Raw genomic sequence first — 25,269 nt, 5'->3', positions numbered from 1 at the left:
TTTAGAAAGGAATGACAAACAGACACTTTGTACAGGATCAGGTATCTGGATCTCTGTACTCTGATGACAGCTGAAGGCATTGTCTGGGCTTAAACACTGCTCAAGGTCATCTTAGTTCTTAATTCCCAGCTGTGTTAGGCTGTTTAAAGGCTCAATAAACAGATCGATGGCTAAACTGAATAAAGACACAAAGAACATCGCTCACCTCTCTGCCACTTTGGACATTTTCAGTCGATGCCTGTCTAATTGCAATTGCCAAAAGGTGATCTGAAACCACAGCGGGGAACAATGAGTAGACAGCAGTCTCCATGAATTCATTCATTCATTTTCAGTCATACTGATATGACATTTCAAGTTATGCTTTATATTTAAAAGGTGGTCAGTGCAATTAATTGGATACAGAAATAAGACAGCTGTAGTAAAATACCAAATCCAATTGGAGCACTATCATTGACAAAAATCACAAATCCTCTACTGCCACCTGTAGGTCTAACCTGTTCCTGCAGTTCTTCTTCTGTAGGCTGCTTGGCCTCTGGAGCTGGGGTGTGGGTTGGGCTGTGGGTACGGATATCATTCTGCAGCCCATACACAGACTAATAAAATCAAAAACGTAAGCATCAATATAAGTAGCCTTAATGCTGCAAACAAGCAAAGCATGGCAATATGAAACTGTTTGCATTCATACTTGTAATATATACATACAAATAAGTAACATAATAATCAGGTAAGAGTAGAAAGCTCTTAAGTACCTTTCTAGTTTTGTGGGGATTTTTCATTCTTGAGGACTTCTTTATGTCAACTTCTGTTGTATTGACACATCCAGGCTGTGAAAAAAATGAAAATCAGGAAATCATGAGAAATCCAGCTTGTGGTTACAATTTTAGCTGATTATACTCTTCCTTGAGCTTAGACTCTTAGAACACAGTTATGTACTCTATATCACAGTGTACTCTAGCTCAATGCCACAATTAGTAAAGGTGTCAGTACTGTGCAAAAGTTTTAGGCAGGTGTGAAACAAAGGATGCATTCAGAAATATAAATGATTGTTTATTGGCCCCAAATGTGTCCTGCAGCAGGACAACGACCCCAAACTACAGCCAACTATCTTCAAAAGGAAAAAGAAGTGGTGGAAGTGATGGTATGGCCCCCACAGAGCCCTGATCTCAACTTCATCAAGTGTGTCTGGGATTACATGAAGAGACAGAAGGATGTGAAGAAGCCTACATCCACAGAAAATCTGTGGTTAGTTCTCCGAAAGTTTTGGAACAACCTGCTTTCTTCTTCTGTTTTCTTTCGAAAACTGTGTGAAGAACTGTTTTGAAGGCAAAGGGTGGCCACACCAAATATTGATTTGATTTACCTTTCTCTTTTGTTCATGATGATTAAAATAAATGATTAACACTTCCATTTTTGAAAGCATTCTTTGTTTACAGCATTTTTTCTCACCTACCTAAAACTTTTCCTCAGTATTGTGTCATTTTTCAAATACGCTTAGCCAACAAATTCTCCCCAGTTCCCATTGCAAATCTTTCACATCTGCAGCAAGCTTCGTTTCTTTGCCAAGGTTACATAGTCCACAATAGAGACAACACCAACAGAGGACATTTTCCTGCAGTCTCATGTCATCTAACTCAGACAGGGGCATCTTAAAATCTCACCAAGTACCCCGCACTTTGAAAATGATGCTAAAGGATACTATGTGCGTTAAAATGTGATGCCTGCGGGTCCTGACCAAGCATCAGTATGTGACAAGTTGGAAGTGAGAATGAGCTGGATTTGCTGGAAGTCTCAAGGACAATGTGTCAGATGCTGGTTAATTAAACATGGAATGTGCCAATTCTAGGAAAACATGGAAACCAGCAGGAAATTTGAATCTTAGAGTGCAAATACTGGCTGATTGAGCAAGTAGTCTAATCTAGGTTTCTTCCAGAAGAACAGAGCTTGATGGTGTCACTGTGAAATTTGAATTAATATTGATTATGTTGCTCCGAGGACGCATAAATTGAACTTGTTATTTCCCAATTAACCGTGGAGCAGTGGCTTTCAGGAATACAGCAGAGGAGACCCTTAAACCTCAAGGGGAAACTAAATGCTAATGCTAAGCAAGTGTGCAGGAACAAGGTAAAGAGCAGCGGTGAAGCTGATGTGTTGTGACAGTTATTGATGTGGCATTTCATGTGTATGGCCAAGGCAAATACACGCCGGGGTATTTGCAGAGCGTTCAGCTATTTACACTCTTTAAATGTTACAGGAACCATGTAAAGCTCATATATAAATTCTGTCATCTATTAAGTGCTTAAAGCTTATAATTGCATAACATTTATGAAACAATTTATTAATCACAGTGTTATGTGATATCTATAAAAAAGACAATACATAACTCACAAAAACTAAATGTACCATTCTGGGTAATTGTTCTTTTAGACTGTGGTCAGTGTGAAATAATTATTTCAGCATTATTCACTTTTACGAGAACTAGTAGGATGATGCTAGTAAAGTCAGCAAAACAATGCTATTAGTAACAGCAGAGGTGATTATGACAATACCATCATAATTTTACTCACCACTGGTCTGTGCACGTCCCAGAATGCTCTTTCCTGACTGTCAAGAATTTTTCTCTCAATTTTGTCTCTTTTCTTGTCCACTCTGGGAGGGAAAAGATAGAATTCAGGGAACAGTTCTGACAGAGTGTGTAGATTAATCTAAAACATTTATGAGCCATTTACTTCATCACATGTTTAATGTGCAATCCATCTGTGAAGTTGTGCACTGGTAATTACAGGGACGTTTAATCACGACATAACGAGGCTGTAAGAGAACTCACTTATAATGGCTCAATGCGTGTGTGGTTCTTATAGAAACCTACTTTGCTTGTGCTTCTGCTTGCATAAAAATGAACTCCCATTTCCTGGCGAAAGCTCTCTGTAGCCTTGCTAAGCTCTCCTGTAAGTAAAACAAAGAAGAAGCAGGAAAACTAAGCTTTGTAGGAATCCAGGCTGATTATGTTTATCGCGCATGCTGTGTACAGTGCACAACTGGATACAATCTTTAATGACTCCTGCTCTGATATGAAAGAAAAAGACGCAGATAATGACTAAACCAGTGATTCATTTAATAGCTTTGTTGAAAGAGAGCTGCAAATTATACAACGACACATGGAAAAACAAATGTTGTTACTGTCAGTATGAACCAAAAGGTAAGAAAGCAGTGCTAATACAGGAAGAGCACAGATAGAAAGGAGTGCTGACACTAAAAGACCTTCTTCACTTACCGCTTCATAGTCTGCAAGCTCCAGACGTGCTTTATTTTGCATTGTTCTTTTGCAGAGGTAAACAGCTGAGAGAGACAAAGAGAATGGTAATAAAGGGAGAACAGGATCTCAGCTTCGTTTTAACAGCCTTAAGTGGCCCTGCGTTGATTCAGTTAATCCTCTCAACTGCACATTTAGACTGGACTGCAAATCACAAAGGTCATTTACTATGATGTGTGTGTGTGTGTGTGTGTGTGTGTGTGTGTGTGTGTGTGTGTGTGTGCTGCAACTGCTGGCGCTTGTGTGTTTGAAGGTGTGTGCACGCCTGACTTTTGATGTCTTCCTGTACTATCATCATCCCTTCATCTCTTTGTTAACTGACCATAATGTGCAAGCTTCATTATGCCATTAGAGTGTTTTCATTAAGGGGCATCATTCAAGTGAATCAGTTGCTGCATCTGAGACACTGACTTCCTCTAACACTCCCAGGATTATTCCCACTGTGAGCATTAGCCCCTTTCCCCTTCTACAATTCAAACAACAAATGAAAGACCTGCAAGGATGCAGCTATTCAGCAACCCATTTTTGGCATTATGAAAGCTTTATCTCCACTCTACTTGGCTGTAACAATGAAAAGCTCATCCCTGTATCACCATTAAAATGCTCAGCCAACTGTGCACAACAGGTGCATGCATATCAAGGCATTCCTGTTTTCCTTCACAGTAATCAGACTGCCTCAGTCAGAGTATGACTGAGGTAGACACAATTAACTTTAGTTGGAAAACACTGAAAAAAATAAATGTGTAAAATAGAAAGCATTACCTGATTCTAACTGTTGGCCAAGCGTTTGACTAAAAACTAAATCTGATCCTTTTTATCACATCTAACATGGAGACACAGTTGCAACACTTGCGTTTCATCTTTTTAACCTCTGTAAAAATCAGCATTAATAACATGTCAGCTACAGTTTATGCGATATACAAACAGCCTGTCTCATTAGTCTTCTCTATACACACACAAACACGCACATACACAGTGGAAGTTCAAATATGACTACAACAGAATGGCTCTCACCATAGTCTGTGTTTTCTGGTTCCCAGCAGTTTGATGGCCAAAAGTACGGAGTCTGAAGGGAAAAACGAGTCATTAAGAAACAAAACTTAAAAAAAAGACCTTGCATCTTTGATAATGTACAACTAACCACATGGTGCTTCGAAATCAAAGTGTACTGCTATGTTACTTTGGGTGGGCATGTGGTCCCAGCCCTGCATCTGTCACAATAAAATATTTTGTTGTATAATGGGTTTGGCATAATGTCTAAAGCACATAAGCTTCTTTCAGAGAGTGCTTAGAGCAGACCAGCATGAGAGCTCGCCCTCCTTGGGCAGCATTGTATGGACCGGCACCAGATGAAACGTGATTACATACAAAAGGCAAAGTAAAGGGTACTAACACAAACAGCCTTAGGCATTGATTTACTCTTGTTAGTTGCTGTGCAGCACACTTGGGGGAACTCACTTGGTGGAAAATCACTAAAACTGTCAGTCTGTGTATTGATGTTTGGAGTACTAGTTCTTGAATGGAGCCCTCCCCTCCCCATTCATGAACTAGTATGAATTGTGTTCAGGACCTCCTGGTTTACTTACTTCATATGTAATTGAACTAAGTATACTTCATGCTTCATATGGGAATGAACATTTTATTTCAACTCCAATAAATGATTTGAAACATCATTCGAAATAATTTTTTTGTTCTTTTGCTGCCATCCTGCATAAATGTTATCATTTAACATGACTTTTTATTAAAACGATCTGCGTATAGCACTGTGCAAGGATCTTAGCCACCCCTCATTTTTTATATTCTTCTAGGAAAACGAGTGCAGTGGTTTAGCAAAATGAGAAAACATACATGGAAATACAGTATAGCAAGAAAAAATATTTTTGTACAGTGCTAATGAGCTTAAATTCAGTATTTGGTGTGGCATTTATCCTTTAAAACAGCTTAAACTCTTATAGGCAAGCACTCTTGTAATTTATTTGAGTAGTCTTCAGGAATAGGTTTCCAGACTTCTTGAAGGATATTCAAAGCTCTTTGGATCTTGGCTTCCTTTTGTTATGTTCTCTGTGAAGATGATTCCACACTGCTTCACTAATCTTGCGGTCCGGGCTATGAAGAGGCCAATCCATGACTGATAGTGTTCCATTGTGTGTGTTTTTTATCCAGATATTCTTTTACTCTATTGGGACTGTGTATTTAGGATCACTGTCATGCTAAATAACATAGTCAAAGTCAAAGCTTCTTTCCAGACCGATAAAATCTGAAAGTACTTTTCTGCGTTCATAATTCCATCAATTTCGACAAGATCTCCAACACCACTCTCTGAAATGCAAATTTGGATTCATTGCTCTATGAGACATGTTGCCAGTGATTTTTAGTTCTTGTGTAATTTGGCATGCATCCATCTTTTTCTCTGTCTCCTTTCCTTAAAATTGCTTCTTGACAGCCACATGCATCTCCCAGGTTCTGTGTCCGGCCTTTGTTGGATTTTTTTCCCTATTTCTTAAAGACGAACATGATGACTTTCAAATACTTTTCATCTGCAGTGAATATTTTCCACCCTGCCACTTCTTTTGTCCAGTTTCCTCATTTTTAATTAATTAATGAATTGCAACACCTTCTGTTCACAGTATTTGATGGCCCTAATCAAAAAGTGGATGAAAAGAAAGAACAGAATAATCTATTGACTCTAAAAGTCCTTGACTCTAGCAAACTTAAAATGTTAAATATTTAAAAAATAGGATTAAATATTCCCTTGATTAAGCAATGCTGACAGAGTTGGACAGATGTATAATAAAAATAAAATCATTCAATATAATGAGGAATTAAACATTAACATTCTTACCTGAAACCTATAGAAAGTGCCATCGTCTTTGAGAGTGAGGACGTGGTCAGAGATGGGGAAGAAGTAACCATGTGCAGCCATCAGAGTTCCCAGATGAAGAGCCTCCACTGGGAGAAAACACAGATAAAAAGACTATTTACATCTTGATGCGCTCCTTTTTTCCAGTTTTTTTCCCAGTAGTACCAGATACCAGCACATGTTAATGTGCTTTCATGCACATAAAACATAAACACTAGTAGCAGCATGTTTTTGCCAAGAAATGCAGTAATGAGATTGTGTTTCTAAACAAAGAGCATCATAGCAAGCTTCACAACACTGTTGAGATGACTGTTAAGATTTCTGTGAAGGAAACGAGATATAATTTTCTTTCCTTTGGGTAGACGATATGATGACAGTCACACAACAGCCAAATAGTAGCGTCAAATAAAAAAACAACAAGATCTTTTTTTTTTATTGTTCAAATCATAAAAAATTCACATATACATTGTTTGCACATTTTGTCCAAAGACATAACAGACTAAGGCATGATAGTAAATGTACTGTGGTGAGTTTTAAATACACTGCTGGTTGAGCTTAACAATGGATAAGGATGGGCTAGATGTGTCTCTATTTAGTGGGTCTCACACTAAACTAAGCTATCCAGCTGTTGGTTTTAGCCTTCCATTTAAGTTTTAAATGCATACTAGAAAAACACATTTTTAAAAATGTCAAACGCTTGCTTTAATTTAAATTCTAATTTATTTGCTTTATTTAATTATACCGAGGCATTAAAGGTAAACCTGCTTGGAGATCTCAGTTTTTCATTAAAAAGAAGATTCTCTGATTACGCTGCAATCAATACCTCCTCATCACAGATATTGGCTCAGCATGTGTTTTTCTTTTTATTTGTATCCCCAGCTAATTAACTTTATTCACCGTTCATCCCAAGGTGCAAATTCATCCTTCGCAATATTGCTAAAATGAACATAAACTAGGAGCAGTTGCTTTACTACACTCTGCACTGCTATCACACAGAGATAGAAAGACCTCCATTGCATCCAAACAGCTCTGCAGGAGGTCTCACTGATTAGCCCACCTTAAGCTCGAGAAGTGTAACTCATCAGTCAAATCAATGTTGTGCTTAGCTGGAGTGAAAACCTGCTTACCTCTGGCACTCCACAGCACATGGCTGACTGTCCCTGATTTAAAGCCATCAGATAATGAAAACATGTAATCAACATCAAGTGTGTATCATCTGCCATCAGTTCCTCCCTGCTGTTCTAAACCTGTAAGTCCTTTGTGGTGTCGACATCTATCAGTCACAGTTTGTGTTTTGGGCTGATGGCTTTCTTTTGATACTGCCGTATTTAGTTCATTATGAATAGTTTTTCATACAGTGTTGCCCTTGACTGTTTCTGCCAAGTAAGCTGTCCTAACACACGAATAAAGTGAGAGATGAAAAGATAGAAATGTTTAACATTGTCTAAATTGCCAGAGCTACGAACGCTACAGCAGGAGCTTACTGTATGCGTCCATAAAATATGCACATGTCTGCTTTCTCACTCTAACACACACACTGGGTGTTTGTGAGTGAGTGATAAATATAGATTGGCTTTTTCTTTGTCACTGAGGTGGTTGTCACCGCTTTCAGAGGTCAGGATGTTTATGTGTATGCATGTGTTTGTCTGCGACTGGGCTCCTTTTATTAATAAATTATGACTCATAAGTTATTTAAACCTGTTTACTTATAAACAAATCCCTCCCTCTGTATCGGCTATATATAAACTCTAAAGGAGAAAGTGATATATTTAACATAATAGCGGAATTAACATTTACTACATGGAAAAATCAAGTTATTCCTGAATTTCTTTACTTAACCTTTATACAGAATGTTTGTTTGGGTATTTATCTAAGACAGAATGAATGTCAGATGGCAATAAGGTCAGCACAGCATGAAAAATGACCTCGTGGACATGCAATTAGAGCTTGATGTCTCTTATATTTCAGCAACTGAGTTAATTTGTTCTCATTTGAGTCTGTTGAAAAATCCACACAAAGGTGAAAATGCACACAAAATATGTGTGCGGTGCAGATTTATTTCATCTAAGCTTTTGCAAACAGTGCGCAGTGTTATTAGGAAAAAAGAATAAATCTGAAAATGTCAGTTCAATCAAATGAAGGTTTTTCATGCATTAAAACATAACCAATCTTATTTATTTCTAGTTTTTCTGACAGGATTCTACTGTATAAAGTTAAGTCCCGGCAGCAAGGGAGCTTCTGGCTTCCTTTTAACATAACATAAGCTTTATAGGTGACTAGACCTTGGATTAGAATTAGTCAAACTGTCAAAAAAGGCCAGGCTTACAGTCCAGAGAGAAAACACCCTTTGATTTCATCATATTACCAGTTATGTGCCAAAACCCCACTAGTTTGGAGCCCTGCCATGTGGAGTGTGGGAGTACTTTTCCACCTGAGCTTTATCTAAAGACAAACACAAAGATTTTGTATTTGTGGATCATAACGTATGAGCTGCTGAAGTGAAACAGTGTCTCTCTTAGAAATTGTGGAAGGAAAGTAAATAATTCTCAGAAAAGGCTCTTATATGGCTTCATTAAAGTTAAAACTATTTAATATTTCATAGGAAAAACAAAGATTATAAAAGTCTAAGATCTGAATAAAGAATTTATTTTTAATCTAAGTTACTCAAATGTGCTTAAATACATAGTGTCAGGAGGCTCAGCCCCGAAAGCAGTGAATTAAAAGACTAGCACACCAAAGTGCTTTTACATAAAGTCAATTTCAATTAAAGTAAATATGTATTTTAAGTCAATTAAATACACACTTTCAATCATTCGAGGAGGAGCACTCAATGGATTCATGCACAACTGAACTAATACAAGGATTAGTAAAATAACACTGTCCCACAAACAATGGAGGTATAAACTGTATTCATGTGTATGTCAGCACAGAAGTGTGCAAATGGGTGATTTCAGTAGGCTGAAAAACTTGTCTCTAGTGCTCTACTGCAGGAGTGACTCTTGAGCCTGATGAGAAGGAGGTTTGAAGAAGGTTGACAGAGAAGACCAGGATCTTTAATCAGAACCTTAGGCACCCTCTTCCCGCTGTTCTGATGAGCCACATGTCCTCCCTCAGAGGTCACTTTACTGTTCCCTGTTCCACTGAGCAGATTAGATGCTCCTTCATATGTAATTCACACCTTTAATAACACGCAGGTGCACACTCCCTGACAACTTGACTGATTTGTCTTGATGCTCTGTTGTGGTCCGGTGACTGTGATGTGTGTATTTATATGGTTAGAATATCCCCACAGTGACCTACTAAACAAGATTAATTTATACAGTGTATATTGTGATCAATTGTTTGTCATTGTATTTATACGTGTTTTTTATTTTCATTTTAATGTATTAGATAATTAATCTACAGTTTATAGACTTGATGTATATTTAAAAGCTTTATAGAGTCATATAATTCATTTCAGCTACAACACAAGTCTATTTTATTTGACCACACTCAAGGCCTGTTTAATGCCATTAATGATTCATTCATAAGCAGGTCAGAGGTCAGAAGAGCAGCAGACCACACTCACTGGAGCTGATTACATTTTTGTGACCCTTATGACCTAATCAAAAGGATAATATAGCAAAGTTAAGTCATAGCACAGAGTGTATCAATAGTACCAACAGGGAATATGTCGTTTCATAAATACTCTCACTTGATTTTCTTCCTCCCTTTGGGATGAATTTATTTTGAGATTTTCCCAGCATGGTTCCCATTATGCTTTTGGCAATTTTGAACATAACAAACAATGTGGGTTTCATCTCCGTGAGCTGTAGGCTATAACAAAACTTCATTTTTAAAACCGTGCACTTATCAGCCACAATACTGAAACCACTGACAGGTGACATGTGTAGCATTGATCATTTCGTTCCAGTACAAAAAAAACATTGGGCCCTGGTATTTACATGTTGTTACTTTAATATGCACAATCCACGGAAGCATTGTTGCATACCCACAGCAACAAAGAGCCCAAAGTGTGCAACCACCTCCACCCTCCCTGACCAGACCCTCATCATGAACAAGTGGGATTCAAGGAGGCCCTGCCTGCCCAGGTCTGTTTCAGAGGTGTTTTGGCAGCAATATTGGATGTTTTAAATGACATTTTAGTGAATTTCACTTATACTGAATTTGCTGCAGGTTGTTTGTGTTTTCTCTTTTACCACAGATGTACAGCCAGCAAGCAAGTGGATTACTTTTGAACCTGTAATCAAAGTGGGTCAAAGCATTAAAAACCCTTTGCTATAAATTTAATATAGTGTGGAAAATCCATTGCAGTCAAACACTGCCTCAAGTCTTTTGACCCATAGGCATCAGCAGATGCTTTGTATCCTCTCCAGGGACTATAACCATGTTTAGCTGGTGCTTTGCTCTACGATCTTTCTGCCTTTAGTCTGCTTTCAGAAAATGATTGACCTACAAAATGTTAAGGTTGCTGATCATGTCAGCCAGTGGCGCCTCGTTCACATTTTTTTCCTTATGCGTCCAGTCCCCTTCATGAGCAGAACTGCAGAATATGACAAACGTGGTAAGCAATTACTGCCAGCAGTTCATATGCTAAACAAATCAATAGTTTTCTAAAAATCAGCGAATGATGATGCAAAGTATAATCACTGTGCTATTGTCAGGAGCTTCTTGTGCAATACCTTATGCTGAGACATCAAAAACTTTTGTCAAGAACTTTTGAGGCAAGGATTTCTCTTATCTAATCCAATGCCAAATTAAATCAAAATAAGACTGGAGACTATAGACACGGCCAAATAGGATGATAATGAGTTCTTCTGGGCTGCAGCAGTATATTATCTGTGGCGTTCATTTAGCAAAAGAGCTCTACAGCCTCAGTCAACTTTGATACAAGCTCTTTTACATAATAAACTTGCTGCTATCATGCTGTGAGCCTAATTAATTGCATTTCACTTTGCTGTTTGTCAGCCCCACAAGGAGTTGCTCTGTGCTAAAGTCATTTAGTTATACACAACACTGTGTTTACCACAGGGCTAATAACAGCACCTGTGCTGCAAAAAGCAAAATGGGCAGATTAAAAAAAGTTGTCCTAGAGGACAAAAACATCTGTCGACACACGTTTTTAGACTCTTCCTTGTTAAAAATAAATAAATAAATAAAAACCCAGTTTTGGATAAATTTCATCAAAATGAATCTCACAACAAAGTATTTTGGGTATTGTAGATGTAATGACATAAAAACTATTGCCAGATTTTTGTCACAATCCAACAGAGTGGATATTTGTTCCAATGCATCACATTAAGCATTCTTAAGCATATTACAGATGCCTTAGATGCAATGCAGAAATAATAACGCAGTCGTAATCTTTTTTGAGCAAATATAAAAACTCAGAGACTGGTATTTTCCTCGGCATAATTAAAACGAAAATGGAAATGAAAAAAAAAAAAAAAATCACACAAGGACAAACTGTCCACTTGTCTCAAAACTCTTTCATTATGCACATGAAATCATAAATATGCTGCATCAACCGTCGCCCCACCACCCACACACCAGTTTAAATACATGCATAACAACCTTTATGATATCAACATGCACAGCTCATAAAACAGGTAGATCCTTACATACACACAGAGGAACTGTGAGTTGATGAGTCACAATTACTGTATGAACTGATTGTACAATACTGAGGCAACCACTAGAGTAGACTGAAATGTACACCCACGCACATAACCAGTCCAATATCCAAGTAGAAACACCTACATTGCACAGACACGATCAGATACACAAGAAACTCTCAAAAGAAACACTTGGTTTTAACTTCCCATATTTGTCACAGTTCATCCTGCCCACTTTTGAGTCATATCATGTGCAATGAGAGGCTCAACTAATGATTCGGCAGCTCTCTCAAGGCAGTCCAGTTCTACATTTTTATACTGCGCTAAAATCAAACCAGCTGAAGGACACAAAAAGACTAGATTAAAAAAGAAAACAAACTGACTTTTACCTACTGTAATATGATATGGTACATAGGTTTGAAAATGGCAAGTAAGTGAAGTGTTACTCCTTATTTTAGAGCTAAGTGACAACACATCTGGATTCAAGTTATTCAGTATCTAACCAGCACTTGTCCTCTCATTTACGCCACCAGCAAACACGAGGAATGGTATAAACAATCAACACAGGAGCACCTCAGGGATGTGTCCTCTCGCCACTGCTCTACTCCCTCTACACTTCAGACTGTGTGGCCACCCATGGCTCCAACACCATTGTGAAGTTTGCTGACGACACAGTGGTGTTGGGTGCCATCTCCAACAACGATGAGGCGGCCTACATGGATGAAGTGAAGAATCTGGCATCGTGGTGCCAGGACAACCACCTCCAGCTGAACGTCATCAAGACCAAGGAGCTGGTGGTGGACTTCAGAAGGGGTCAGCACAGAGACTACAAGCCCATCATCATCAATGGAGCTCCAGTGGAGAGGGTGCAGTCCTTCAAGTATCTTGGTGTCCACATCTCCTCAGACCTGACATGGTCTGCCCACATTCAGGTCCAGACCAAAAAGGCTAGGCAGCGCCTGTATCACCTACGACAACTGAGGAAGTTCAGGGTCTCTCCAAAGATCCTCAGGATTTTCTATACAGGCGCTGTGGAGAGCATCCTCACACAGAACATGACATCGTGGTTTGGGAACAGCTGTGTGAAGGACCAAAAAGCTCTCCAGAGAGTGATCCGTACAGCAGAACGCTGCTGCAGGATTGCTCTCCCCCCGCTTCAGGACACCTACACCAGGAGATGCCGGACTAGAGCAGCGCAGATACTGAAGGACCCGTCCCATCCTGGCAACAAACTGTTCCAACTTCTGCAATCTGGTAGAAGGTTCCGCATCTTCCGGGCAAGGACAGAGAGACTCAAGAGGAGCTTCTATCCCCAAGCCATCCGTGCCCTAAACACACACACCCGCCCTCTCACATCATCTATAATTGACTGAGACAGGACTCTTCCAGACACTAAACCAAGGCACAATGTACATTTCAAATTCCTTTAATTTTAAATATGTTTATATTGTCTCCTGTAAAATAGTCAGATGTCTATTCATTAATATACAGAATTCACCTGCTTGCTGCTACTACTGCACATTCACCCAGTGTATATACTATGTCTGTATATATATATCTATATATATATATATATATATATATATATATATATATTATATAATATGTTCTTCCTCTACACCCCCCCCCCCCCCCCAATTTTGCACATGTCGAGGAGCGTGTCAGCCTACATTTCACTGTGTGTTATACTTGTATAACTATGCATGTGACAAATAAAGAACCTTGAACCTTGAACCTTGAACAGTTGTAATGATGCTATCCTGAAATTTCATATTTTTAGTATTAATTGGGCCATTTGAGAAAACTGATGTTTGGGAAATGAAAATGGAAGTGCATTAGTGGCTGTATTTATTTAGATTTTAGCAAAGTGGCTCCAGTAAAAATATGCCACAATTTTGTTAGTAACAATATTTTGATCTTGTTCTTTTAATTCAGTGCATTTGCAAAACCTCTCAGTTAATCCAGTGTCCTTTCAGTCCTTTCTTTCTTCCTTTAAGCTTGCTTTCTTCTGATTGGCTCTGCTTTACAAAGAAAATATATGAACAGCACGTCTGTGTGTGTTCACATTAGGGATATCATACAGAGCAAAGAGCAGAAACAGCTTTGCGAAACTGAGCGCTGGATTATTGGGGTTACTTGAGGTTACATACATGCAATGTTTTCCAATAATACAATGTTACAGTGTCTATATATAAAGCACAATAGGTCAACTTTAATATTGGCACAAATTGTGGAAAGCATGTGATAAATTGCTTTCACAAGCTGTCCACTACTGCCGATCTATTTGCTGACCCTGATGTCAAAAGGGCAACTTCGGTGTCATACATACACCAGTAATAAGCATTTCAGTGTTTGGCTTTTACCTTGATCTTCAATGTCCAGATTCTTCATCATCCACTGTACAATATCAGAACCTAAAATAGAAAAAAGCATATACATATGACTCACTTACATATCTAATATGCTCACGCTGTGCTGGAGCACATTTTGCAGGAGATGCAAATGAAAGGGAAAACAATGAAACTCTTAACCCTAGTCAACCCTCCTCATCATCACAGTGCATACCAATTCCTCTCACCTTGCACCATGTAGGTGGGTAAAAGGTGATCCATTACCATTTTTTTTTCTGTGTACCTCTCCAAGCTGGCTCTTTTTGTGTGACGTCCATAAATATAAATGACCAGAGAGAGATACAATTGGATAATGACGCCTATATTTTGTAGTATATTAAAATAATCTATCTGACTTGAAGCGTCTTATACAGATTGTGACATGCGTGGCAGGATCTAAAATGAGAACAGATCAGAATATTGTCTAAACAGTGAAAGAGGGTTTAAACGAGAGCACAAAAGCAAAAACCTGAGAAGAATTAGGAGGAAGATGCTGTGGCCCTATTTTAAACAAACTATCATCAACAACTGAAACATCTGAGTAATGCTTGTGGTTTGCAGATGATTTGTGTATTCCTTTTGCCATTTTTCTGGAATGGAGAAACATTTTACATGATGGATGCTATTTAGCCTCTTCTCCACCTGAAAATGAATCACATTCAAATCTTAGAACAGCATCCTCCGTCCCCAGGCATTTTCACACCACTGCGCACCATGTGACTTTGGCACTTTGGTTAAATATATATTTTGCAAGCTATTATTACTGTCTGTCATACTGACAGGTGAAGGTGTGTGTGTGCAGACGAAAGCCACAGACGGCAGGGAAAAAAGGTGTGAAATGGAGACATGAGGGAATTCATGCAGGGAGACATTCGAGCCCCGTGGCTGTATCTCTGTCCATCGAGCTCCCTCTCAGTCTGTCTTCATTTTGTCTTGCACCCCTTTGCGTTTTGGAGCCCCATAACCAGATGAGATTTTCCATGGATTAACATCATTAATACAACCTCATTTTCACACTACCAAATCTGACCTACTTTCAAAGAGAGAGCTTAAATGAGATGTGTAAGATAATCCTCTGACAAGGCTGTTCTCTGAATTAATTAATATCATGACCATAGATTGGTCTGTACCCTTCTGTGTGGCGGTGTGTGTGTGTGTGTGTGTGTGTGTGTGTGTGTGTGTGTGTGTGTGTGTGTGTGTGTGTGTGGGTACAAATGTATGCATGTCTCAGAATAAGACAATAACATGAAAAACCAGCAAAAGCTAAAGTTGTCTATTGTCAATCATCATGTTATTCTTAAAATAAATTATATATGAAGTATTGTTTAAATATTACAGCACACAGTTGCATTAACAGCTGACCATTAATGCTTATACATAATAGAAAGAAAATCTATCTTAATTTATATACAGTATGAAACTGTATTATTGTATTGTATTATTATTATTATTATTAAAAGCTGTAAAAATAATTTTACACTGTAATGTAAAGGAAAATATCTTCTACACAAAATAAAATCATAAAATCAACATAAAGCTGATACTTAAATAAAGGATAAACAATAATAATAATAACAATTAAGGATAAATAAAGGACAACAATTATACTCAGGCTTTTGAATGAACTGTAAATGGTTCATGCCATAACATCGCTTTGAAAAAAAAAAACAGAAATATGAAGTGTTTATTGACCTCTGTGATATGACATTTCTGAGCATCTATAGAAATATTTTCACCAGCAGCCAGACATTTTGTAAGCCATGGCTCTGTTGCTCACTTAAAAATATAAACGCAATACAGCAAAAACACACTGAAAACACAAACACACACACACACACACACACAGACATCTTGTATCACAGACATATCAAGCATCTTGATATGAAATAGTGGCACAATCTATTGGAGTAGGTATCATGCACAACACAGAAAAATGGGGGGAAATGCCAGTAAAAACAGAAAACCTTTATTTTTAGGTCCTGAAAACTTTCTTTATGTATCATTGTTGTGTAAGTGTTTGATAGAAAAAGTGCTGTGTGGATGTATACATCAAGGGGTGAATTTTTGGCTTGCGGTATAAAAGACTTTGAATTGTCTGTGATGCTATAAAAATGCAATCGATTTACCTTTTCACCCTTCTATGAAAGCCTGCATGGGCAAATAGTTCAACAATACAAGGACTGCATTTTTCAACATAAAGAAACACTTTGAGGATTTCATTTTATTATCCAGTCACAAGAATCAGAAAATCCACAGACATCCCTGTAAGGGACAAGGCCAAAAAACAGCAGTGAATTGCTTTGATCTTCTGGTCCTCAGGCATCAATGCATTAAAAACTCAAGCAGTAACTATAAAAACTACAGTCTGGAGTCTTCAGTGGAGACACTTGCAGGATATGGATAAAAGAATCAGGGGATACGGTGATAAATATCCCCCTGTTCAGCATTAAAACTGAACATACAAATGTTTTAGCTTCAATATTCAAAATGTTATTATCATATTATTTTTGTTGCCATATCATTGACAAAATAATATTATTTTGTTTTATTGACTTAGAAATAATTTAATCCTGTTTTTGTTTACATTTTACACATTGTGTTGGGGTGTGGTTTGTAGCTCATCTGCAGGAGAGCATTGATGGCGATGCATCGAGAGCAGGCAGCGGTGCATCACCGTCGATTGGAACAGCTGTGGGACCAGTCTGGGCACCAGACAAAAGTGTTGCAGAGAGTTGCCTGAGCTGGTTCCTCACCAGCACCGGCCCCAGTGACGTCCTTTCACAGCATGGGGGAGGGAGATGACCCACAGACCTTCGACAAGGTCTTTCAGGCCACGGCAGAGGCATGTTTCTGGCTAAAGGAGGAGTGGGTGATGAGGTTGCTCCAGGTGCTTTCTTGCAAAAACCCCGGCAGCAGTTCTCAGCTTGACTGCAGCAGCGAGGAACAGCTTCAAAGATGTCTGCCAGGTGGTAGTCAACCACTGGGACTCCCACCTGGGAATTATAAGGACCAACCTTTCACCTATGCCATCGTTCATGTCTCGCACACTAAAAGAGCCGTATGAATTACTGGACATTAAACCTGTTTGGACCAGCACCTACCACCCTCAGACTGACAGGCTGGTGGAGTGACTGAATAAGACTTAATAAGACTGAATAATACCTGATTAAAGAAAACTGGCATGAATGTCCAAGCCCAGCTAAGATTCAATACGCTCTAGACCTAAGAGCTGAGCTATACACACTGGGGAGGTTATCACAAGAGAATATGCCCCAAGCCCAAGAAACCACTTCTCTGGTGAGCCTGGTTAAATACAGAGATGAGGATTGAGGGGCCAAATTCCACCATTCCTGCCTACCCGATTATGATAACCATTTCACACAGGCCCAGAGAGCAGATGTTGCTGCATTGCAACAGTGATTTGAAGATGTGTTCTCTCCCCTGCCCAGTCATACCCTTCTCACAGAGCACCATTTTGAAATGCACTCTGGCATGACGGTGCATTCACAGCCCTGCAGGTTACCTGCACATAAGAGGCAAATTGTTCAGGGGGAATTTGCTGAAATGGTATAACTGGGAGTAAGAGAAGACAGAGTGCGTGGAGTAGCCCCATAGTTCTTGTGGTGAAGAAAGGTGGTTCTATACAGTTCTCTGTTGATACCGCAAGGTGAATGAAGTGTTTGATACCTACCCAATCCCACAGGTTGCTCCTGGACCGGTTAGACAATGCTCATTTTTTTCACTACACTGGATTTAACCAGGGGTACTGGCAGATTCCCTTGTCTGCAGAGTCCAAGGAAAAAAAACGCCCTTCTCCACTCCATATGGTTTGTACCAATATGAGACACTTCTGCTCGATTTGTTCTGAGCCCCACCCACCTTCCAGTGCCTCATGGACCGGGTGCTGCTCCTACTTGGATGATGTCATCATCCACAGTGACACCTAGGCGGAGCATGTGCAGCGTGTGGCCAAGGTACTGGAGTCCGTGAGGCAGGCAGGGTTCACGGCAAACCAGAAGGAGTGTGTGGTTGGACAGAAGGAGGTACAGTATGTGGGGTACCATTTGGGAGGCAGGCAGGTGTGTCAACATATGGGTAAAACGACTCCTATCGCATCCTGCCTGCATCTCAAGACCAAAAAACAGGTGAGGCGGTTCTTGGGGCTGGTTTATCTACTTTACCACGCTCGGTTTTGTGTCCAGCTTCACAGACCTAACCAGCCCCACCCAAAAGGGTGTTCCAGATTTGGAGCAGTGTCAGGCAGCATTCTTGCAGGTAAAGAATTGTTGCTCTACACTCCTAACTTTTCCCTCCCTGGGCTGGGGCTGGGGGCAGCTTTGTCCCAGGAGATAAGGGGGGATTGACCGCCCTGTTCTATACATCAGCAATATTTGTCAGAGCGGGAGGCCAGGTGCAGTACAGTGGAAAAAGAGTGAGCTGTTGACTCTCTTCGCTATTACCTCCTGGACCGCCATTTCAGCCTCTGTTCGGATCACGCCCGGCTACAGCATGAAGGATGCCAACGTCTAGATCACCCGGTGGTATCTGGCTCTCCAGCCTTTTGTTCAAGGTGGTCCGTAGTCATGGCTGACTTCCTCTCTCACTTGCAAGGTGTGGTATCAGAGGAGGCTGACCAGAACAGCTGATGACCATTGTCTAATCATGCCTTCCCTATTTGAGTAGGACGCCAGGACCTGACGGGGGAGCTGTGTGTGGTTTGCAGAGCACAGGGACGCAGCTGGAAAGCTGCACGGAGATGTGGGATACACTGTAAATAAATACCTTACAACATGCAACACTGTGTGCGTGGGTCCTTTATCCTGTCACACACATTATCCCACATTTATTGAAAATCAGGTTGTATGCAATCATGCAGAGCAACAGAACTTGTCACCATATGTTGCAGTTCTGTTCCATTCCTGCAGATGTAACTGGTAAAGCTGCTTGCTAGCTGTGCTGTTTGCATATTTTATACAGAATTATGCAATTATATAGGCCAGATCTAAAATTAATCAATACAGCTGCATACTCTGTATGGAAGACTTGTCATGTGATGACTGCTAGTTCCATTTTTTAGATCTCTTCACATGTCACTGTTGGTTGTATGCACAAAACCTCTGAGACTTCTAGCAAAACCAAACAGTGCATTCAGATCACAAAAACAGCCAGTGTTAATGAAAACATTTTTAAGCAATAGTTATATTGCTTATCGCATCTTGCCTGCATCTCAAGACCAAAAAACAGGTGAGTCTGAGTCAATAAATGGAAAAGAAAAGAAGAGAAGAGAAGAGAAGAGAAGAGAAGAGAAGAGAAGAGAACAGAAGAGAAAACTCACCTGAAAAAACACTGGGAATCTTGGTTAGAAAACTTTTCACTGTTCTGATGGGGATGCCATTTTTCTCATCCTGCATGCGTGCTATTACCTCCTCCATCTGCACAAGACAGGGACAGTGGAAGAGAAGGGAGAGTGAGTACTTTCTGTGAACTTGTATAAGTAAGTGGAGGTTGTGTGTGTGCAAGAGAGAAAGAGGTACAACAGATACAAACATGTTTCTGTGTGGTTCAGCCACGCCTCCAGGGGACAGAGAGTAAGGCGAGAAAGTTAGTGACTAACCATCACAGCTGTCAGATTTCTGCCTCTCCTTTGACAAATCTCTCTGATGTGTGTCATTTGTCACATAAAAGCACCAGTAAGCTGCACTTATTGGATTCTGCAGTCTCTATTGAATTTTGGAGTTCTAGCAGTGAATTTTTATTATTATTATCCATTGCATTATATTTATGTACTCAAACCACCACATACATGAACTGGGCAGAACAGAGACAAACATTAGAAATAGTACTGTAAAATATATTCTATTGTCTTCGGCATTAACATTAAGTTAAAATGACAAAAACAGGTGTACAGCCACATACTGGCACACATGCAAACACACAAACATTTGCACACATGGCAAAGATGGAAATGCACTGGGAGTCGTCTCGAGGGCCTGGCAGGGCAACACAAGGCAGACATGTTTCCAAGAACACCCAGAAGGGAGCAAAGCAGAGCAGAGCATAGTGCTGACGCGTCACCACAATTGGATGCCAAGCTACCTCCCTAAACTCTTCCCTCAGTGTAAAAATATACACATGGAAAATATGTACGTAGAAATCAACACATTTTATTTGGTCCACACACCACACAAACCTCAGTTGTAGTGATTCTATCAAGGTTTGTCCACTTTAACTCTACTATTTAATAATGGCATTATTTGTAAAATGTATGAATAGTGTGATTGCATTAAAAAGCTGCGACTTTTTTCAACCTCTCTCGACTACCATGACATGGATGACTGCAAACCTATATTGTAACTATATTGCAGTAATACTGCAAACAGGAAGATATGCAGCGTACATGACTTTTTTTTTACCGATAATGTTTTAGATTTTAATTAAGAATTTTGCATTTTAATAAATGATGGACTTAATTTTTTATAAAAGGTTTATTTTAATCAAGCAGCAGACTTCCAAGCTGAACAGTCAAGCCAGAAGCACCAAAAACTGCTAATTTTCTAGTCGTTGGGCCAATAGTCATAGACTCCTGTTAAAATATCCAACTTTACAGGATCAAAATGCATGGTTTCAGCATGGTAAAAAAATGCTTTCACATTTATAGGTCATGAAATTCATTAATCATTAAATTGCACCTCTTCACTATGTGTGTGCTCTATGTGTCTAATTTAGTGGATTATCTGATTAATATTATGGCTTGTTTTGTTGTACAGACTGTCCAAGATGTTTGTTTAGAATTAAACAATTAAACTAGAATTGAATTCTAGTATCATCTTAGCCCAGTAGTTAGCACTAACTGGCCAATAAGTGTGTCTTTGCAAAAGCACCCCTATTCAGTTTATGAATATGGTTCACTTCTGGCTCCAAAAAACAAAAAAACTGCATGGAGGCATCAAAAAAGCTAAAACGCTACTGTTAAATGCATGTTTTATACTGTTGTGATTCTTACCTTTGTCTTTTTTGCTTCTAACTTACCCGCCCACACAGGCACAGGTAGTGAAAACACCAGTTGTTTATGCATATCCTATGAGATGACGTTGTCCTTCTCAGTGGATATGAAGGAGTACCTTAAGTTAAATATATTTTGCTGCTATTGTCTTTTTCTCAAAAACTATGCGGCAAGTGAAAGCTCCAAAGTGCTATGTTTCGTACAGGTGTTTCACTGTAATTTTATTTTCAGTGGGTTTTTTTGTATTCAAGCAAATCTAACTTTGTGTTTGGTGTTTTGACATGACAATAACTGTGCGCTACACTGAAGGGTTGTGTTGTTCTTGCAGGTCTGACTTCATCGCTCATCTCCTTCAATTTAATTTCCTCTCCATCTTTTATATAACACACATACAGTATGACTTATCAGCTCAGCTCATGAGGGAAATTCAACACAATATGAATAAATCCAACTGCATTTCATATAGATGTGGGTTTTGTTTAGGTGAAAATGAATTTTTTGGCCATATCAGTGAGAAAGAAACTGTTTTGATTATGCACAAGCTATGTTAACGACTTTTTTGTTTGACAGTTCATGAGCCAGCTGTGAATGTATAGTTATACGATAAAGACCCATGGCTAAAATTCTGAAGATGAAAATGATCAAAATTAGTGATTACAAGCGAACTGAGAATGACAGAGCACGTGCAAATATTAAAGAGCTGACAGATTAGTCTGGACCTAGACACCTAGAAATGGAAATAAAAATAAAAACCGGGTGAAATGCATATTTCTGTCTGTTTTGTTAATCTCTTGCTCCCACAGTACCATGTGAATTACCTGTAGCACTAAAATACAGTTCTAAAAACATCTTTAATCTCTCACACATTAACAAGATCTTAGCTTTAATATTAAAAAAAAGCTCTACCTAAACTGCTTCTGGCAATCCTCCTTGAATTTCTGTTGTTTGTTGTTGGATTTTAGTTATTCTCACATGTGAATAATATCTGGGACACCAGACGAGTTTGTATAAATAGCAATGTTACACCAATTGCATGCCGATCTTCTCCCCTAAAGGAGTCCACAGTCCAATACCCCACATTCTAATCTGAGAAATAATATTTTATTTTAATGGTCAATGCTGCAATCAGTAACTTTCACTACTTGTATTCCTCTTTCATGACTACTGGTTATTTGGAAATTTAAGGATGTGAATGTCTAAATCAAAGACAGGTAAAGTAAACTGATAGAAATGGTGGAAGCTCTAGCTGACTAAGAAAAATTGGAGACTTTATTGAATTTATTTTTAACATTCAGAGACTGGAGCAGTCACTACATCACTATTTGTGTAGTAATTACACAATAGTAACTATGTCAGTATTTCTGTCAAATCTAGGAGCTTGTGGCTGGACTATGAATGCAAACAAACTATGATAGAGTTACAATTTTCACAATTTTATCAATAAATTTATAAACAGTTAATTTTTTATTATGACAAATATATTTCATGTAACTGCTATCTTGACCCCATTCGGTCATAAACTAATAGCGGACTGACTCCATGTTACATCGAGATGTCGCCGCCTTGATGCAACAAATTCGCTTTGAAGACAGCAACTGACTGCGAGTGGTTACAGACTTGCTCCCTGTCTCCAAAGCAACCATTTCAAAGGCAAGAAGATTGCAAGTATATTGCACATAGTTGCAATAATTTTGGTCATGTCTAGTGGGACTGTAGAATAACAAAATGCTCAATGTCGTTCTCTGTGCTTTTAAGTAGATTTTAAGTAGATTTGGTACAACGTTCAGGCTTGATTTAGAAAATCTTTCTAAATTAATCCAAAATGCATTTAGTTCATCCCTTTGGAACAATTGTACTTTACAGTGGCAACCTGTCTCAGTCTACCTTTCTCTGAGAGTTGGATGGTACTGTGAGCCACAGAGCAAACAAGGACAACAGCAACATTGATCAATACTTCACACACTCTCCCTCCTATCTCTGCAAACCGCCTACACATGGTAAAATGCCACCAGCGTGAATATTCAGGATCTAAAGCTCTTGGAGTCGGGATGCTCTCAGGCTTCATGTTGCGAGGAAGAGACGAAAGTCGTTTCCACAAGAGAGAAGGAGAGGGAGCAAGAGCCTCTCTATCTCTCTCTTTCTCTGTCCCCCACCCATCCACCCACCCAGAGCTGTCTGACTGTGTCTCTGCAGCCTCTTAACAGATAAGAGTGAGTGTTTTGGCTGCACAGTGTGAATCATTGAATAATGATGGCACAGGACTCAGTACGTATGAAGTGACTAACAAAGCTCCGGATATAAGCACATACTGAGCTTCAGCACAGGGCTTCAAGCACTTCAAAGACTATCACGGAGGGTACTCAGGGTGCAATCAGAATGTTTTGAAGCACCATTTTCAGCAAAAAACATTTCAAACTGGGTTTGTAAATCAATGCTGCCCTCTTAGATTTCTTTTAGCCTCTCTTAAATGCAGCAAGCGCACTTATGAGATGGGCTATTCCTAAGAATAGCAAGTAAATAAAAGAATCATTGATTAAAAAGGTTATATAGTAAGCACATCAGCAAGGTGTCCATTAAGCTATGTTATTGAATGTCTTAAGAAATTTTTAAAAAGCTGTTTTGCTGTTGTGATGGGGAATGTTCACCGTTCATTTATAGAAACAGCAACTGTGATTCGGTCTTTTACGACAAGGTTTATCAAGTGAACCTTGGAATTCTTACCTACATGTAACTGTAAAACAATTTGGTCTAGGTGTTTTGAACCGTTTTACAGTTCAGTGACTTGATGCATTTTGGAGTGATGAGGTACCCTGTGGGAATTAACACGGCTTGAAAATTGCTATCAGCAACTATCATCTTAACATTTGAAGCAAATTTTCCAAATATGAGTCACAGTTCACTCATTTTTGGATCATTGTACAACCTATAGGCTGCAGGAAGTGGTTTCACACTTTAACACATGATTGCTATTCATCTAGAGGTTGACCTAGATTTAAACCTCTGCACTCAATGAACTTATTTTTGAGACATTCTTAATGGGAACATTATTACCTATATAAACTTTACATTAAACAATAAAATTACTAGCTTCCTAGCTGTGCTGCTGAGGACATTAAAACCACTCCTATTCTTCTTTTTCTCCTCTTGGTCTTGCTGTCCCTGTTGTGATGGGTGACTCTTGCTGCACCAGATGCACGAGTTGAATAGTATTATCTTGACAGTGTTATCTGAGGACAAGGAACGATTCCTCTGAAGTACATCACTTTCACATCATGAGACGTTGCATTCGTACACACTGCACAGGCATTCTCATCATTACATGTCACAGCGCACACAACAATTATCAATCATATTGCAAGACCGTATGCTCACAGAGAATTCAGAGATATGCACAACAGACATTATTAAAGCTTATGAACACAGAAGTTGGGGATTATTTTATTTTAAGTGCAGCATCAAAACAGGTGGATTACCCAGTCAGAGTCTGGCTGCCTAAGGCGGCAGGAGAGCAGACTGAAATTAACCTGTGGCTATATAGCATGACAGGTCTACTGGATAAAACAATCTCTGCAGTTGGTTGATCTCATTTCCTTCTGAACTGAAGTCCTTGGATCCATGAATGAGGCAGAACCTGTGGTGAAGGCTCAGAGATAACAGTTCTATTTTTTCCCTCCACAAGCAGCAGTAGTTTACAAAAACTCCAACATGTAACAATACAGTAGGTCCAAGGTCAAAAGGCATTATCTTAATGATTTTATCACTTGGAACCAAAATGCTCACGTTCACATTTTCTTTCCTTTTATTTATTTATTTGGATTTTTTTTTTAAATAAGCTCAGTATTTCACAAAGAAAAACCTCTCAAAGTTGTCAATAGAAACGGATCAACTCTCCTGGACAGGTTGATGCATTTATACACCGAATGAATGTACAAATCCCATGTGGAGGATAAAAACATGCAGGCAGTGTGCTGTAAACAGTTTCTCAAAGACAAGTGAAACTTTTTTAAGATTACAAAAAATAGCAATGGGAAGCGTCAACTGACAAGGACAAAACATTGTTGTGGTTCAATGCAAACAAAGTTAGTAAAAAG

At 39.1% G+C, this 25,269-nt stretch overlaps 1 protein-coding gene across 2 annotated transcripts in view; it reads right to left on the bottom strand.

Moving 5' to 3' along the window:
- The window catches only part of rgs7a (regulator of G protein signaling 7a), a 51,006-nt gene that overhangs the window by 6,000 nt on the left and 19,737 nt on the right, over positions 1–25,269 (bottom strand). For both annotated transcript variants that reach the window (XM_040001076.1, XM_040001077.1), the window contains exons 3-12: positions 19,511–19,607; positions 14,149–14,199; positions 6,153–6,259; positions 4,325–4,376; positions 3,272–3,336; positions 2,867–2,943; positions 2,565–2,646; positions 750–824; positions 495–593; positions 206–267 (exon numbers count right to left, since the gene is read on the bottom strand). In XM_040001076.1, coding sequence (XP_039857010.1) covers positions 206–267; positions 495–593; positions 750–824; positions 2,565–2,646; positions 2,867–2,943; positions 3,272–3,336; positions 4,325–4,376; positions 6,153–6,259; positions 14,149–14,199; positions 19,511–19,607 — 767 coding nt within the window. The remainder of the gene's footprint in view (positions 1–205; positions 268–494; positions 594–749; positions 825–2,564; positions 2,647–2,866; positions 2,944–3,271; positions 3,337–4,324; positions 4,377–6,152; positions 6,260–14,148; positions 14,200–19,510; positions 19,608–25,269) is intronic.

This window comes from Simochromis diagramma, unplaced genomic scaffold, assembly GCF_900408965.1.
Source record: "Simochromis diagramma unplaced genomic scaffold, fSimDia1.1 OVJJ01000421.1, whole genome shotgun sequence".
Lineage (NCBI taxonomy): Eukaryota > Metazoa > Chordata > Actinopteri > Cichliformes > Cichlidae > Simochromis > Simochromis diagramma.
Note: the sequence above shows the minus strand (reverse complement) of the source record. Positions and strands in the feature narration are given on the sequence as shown.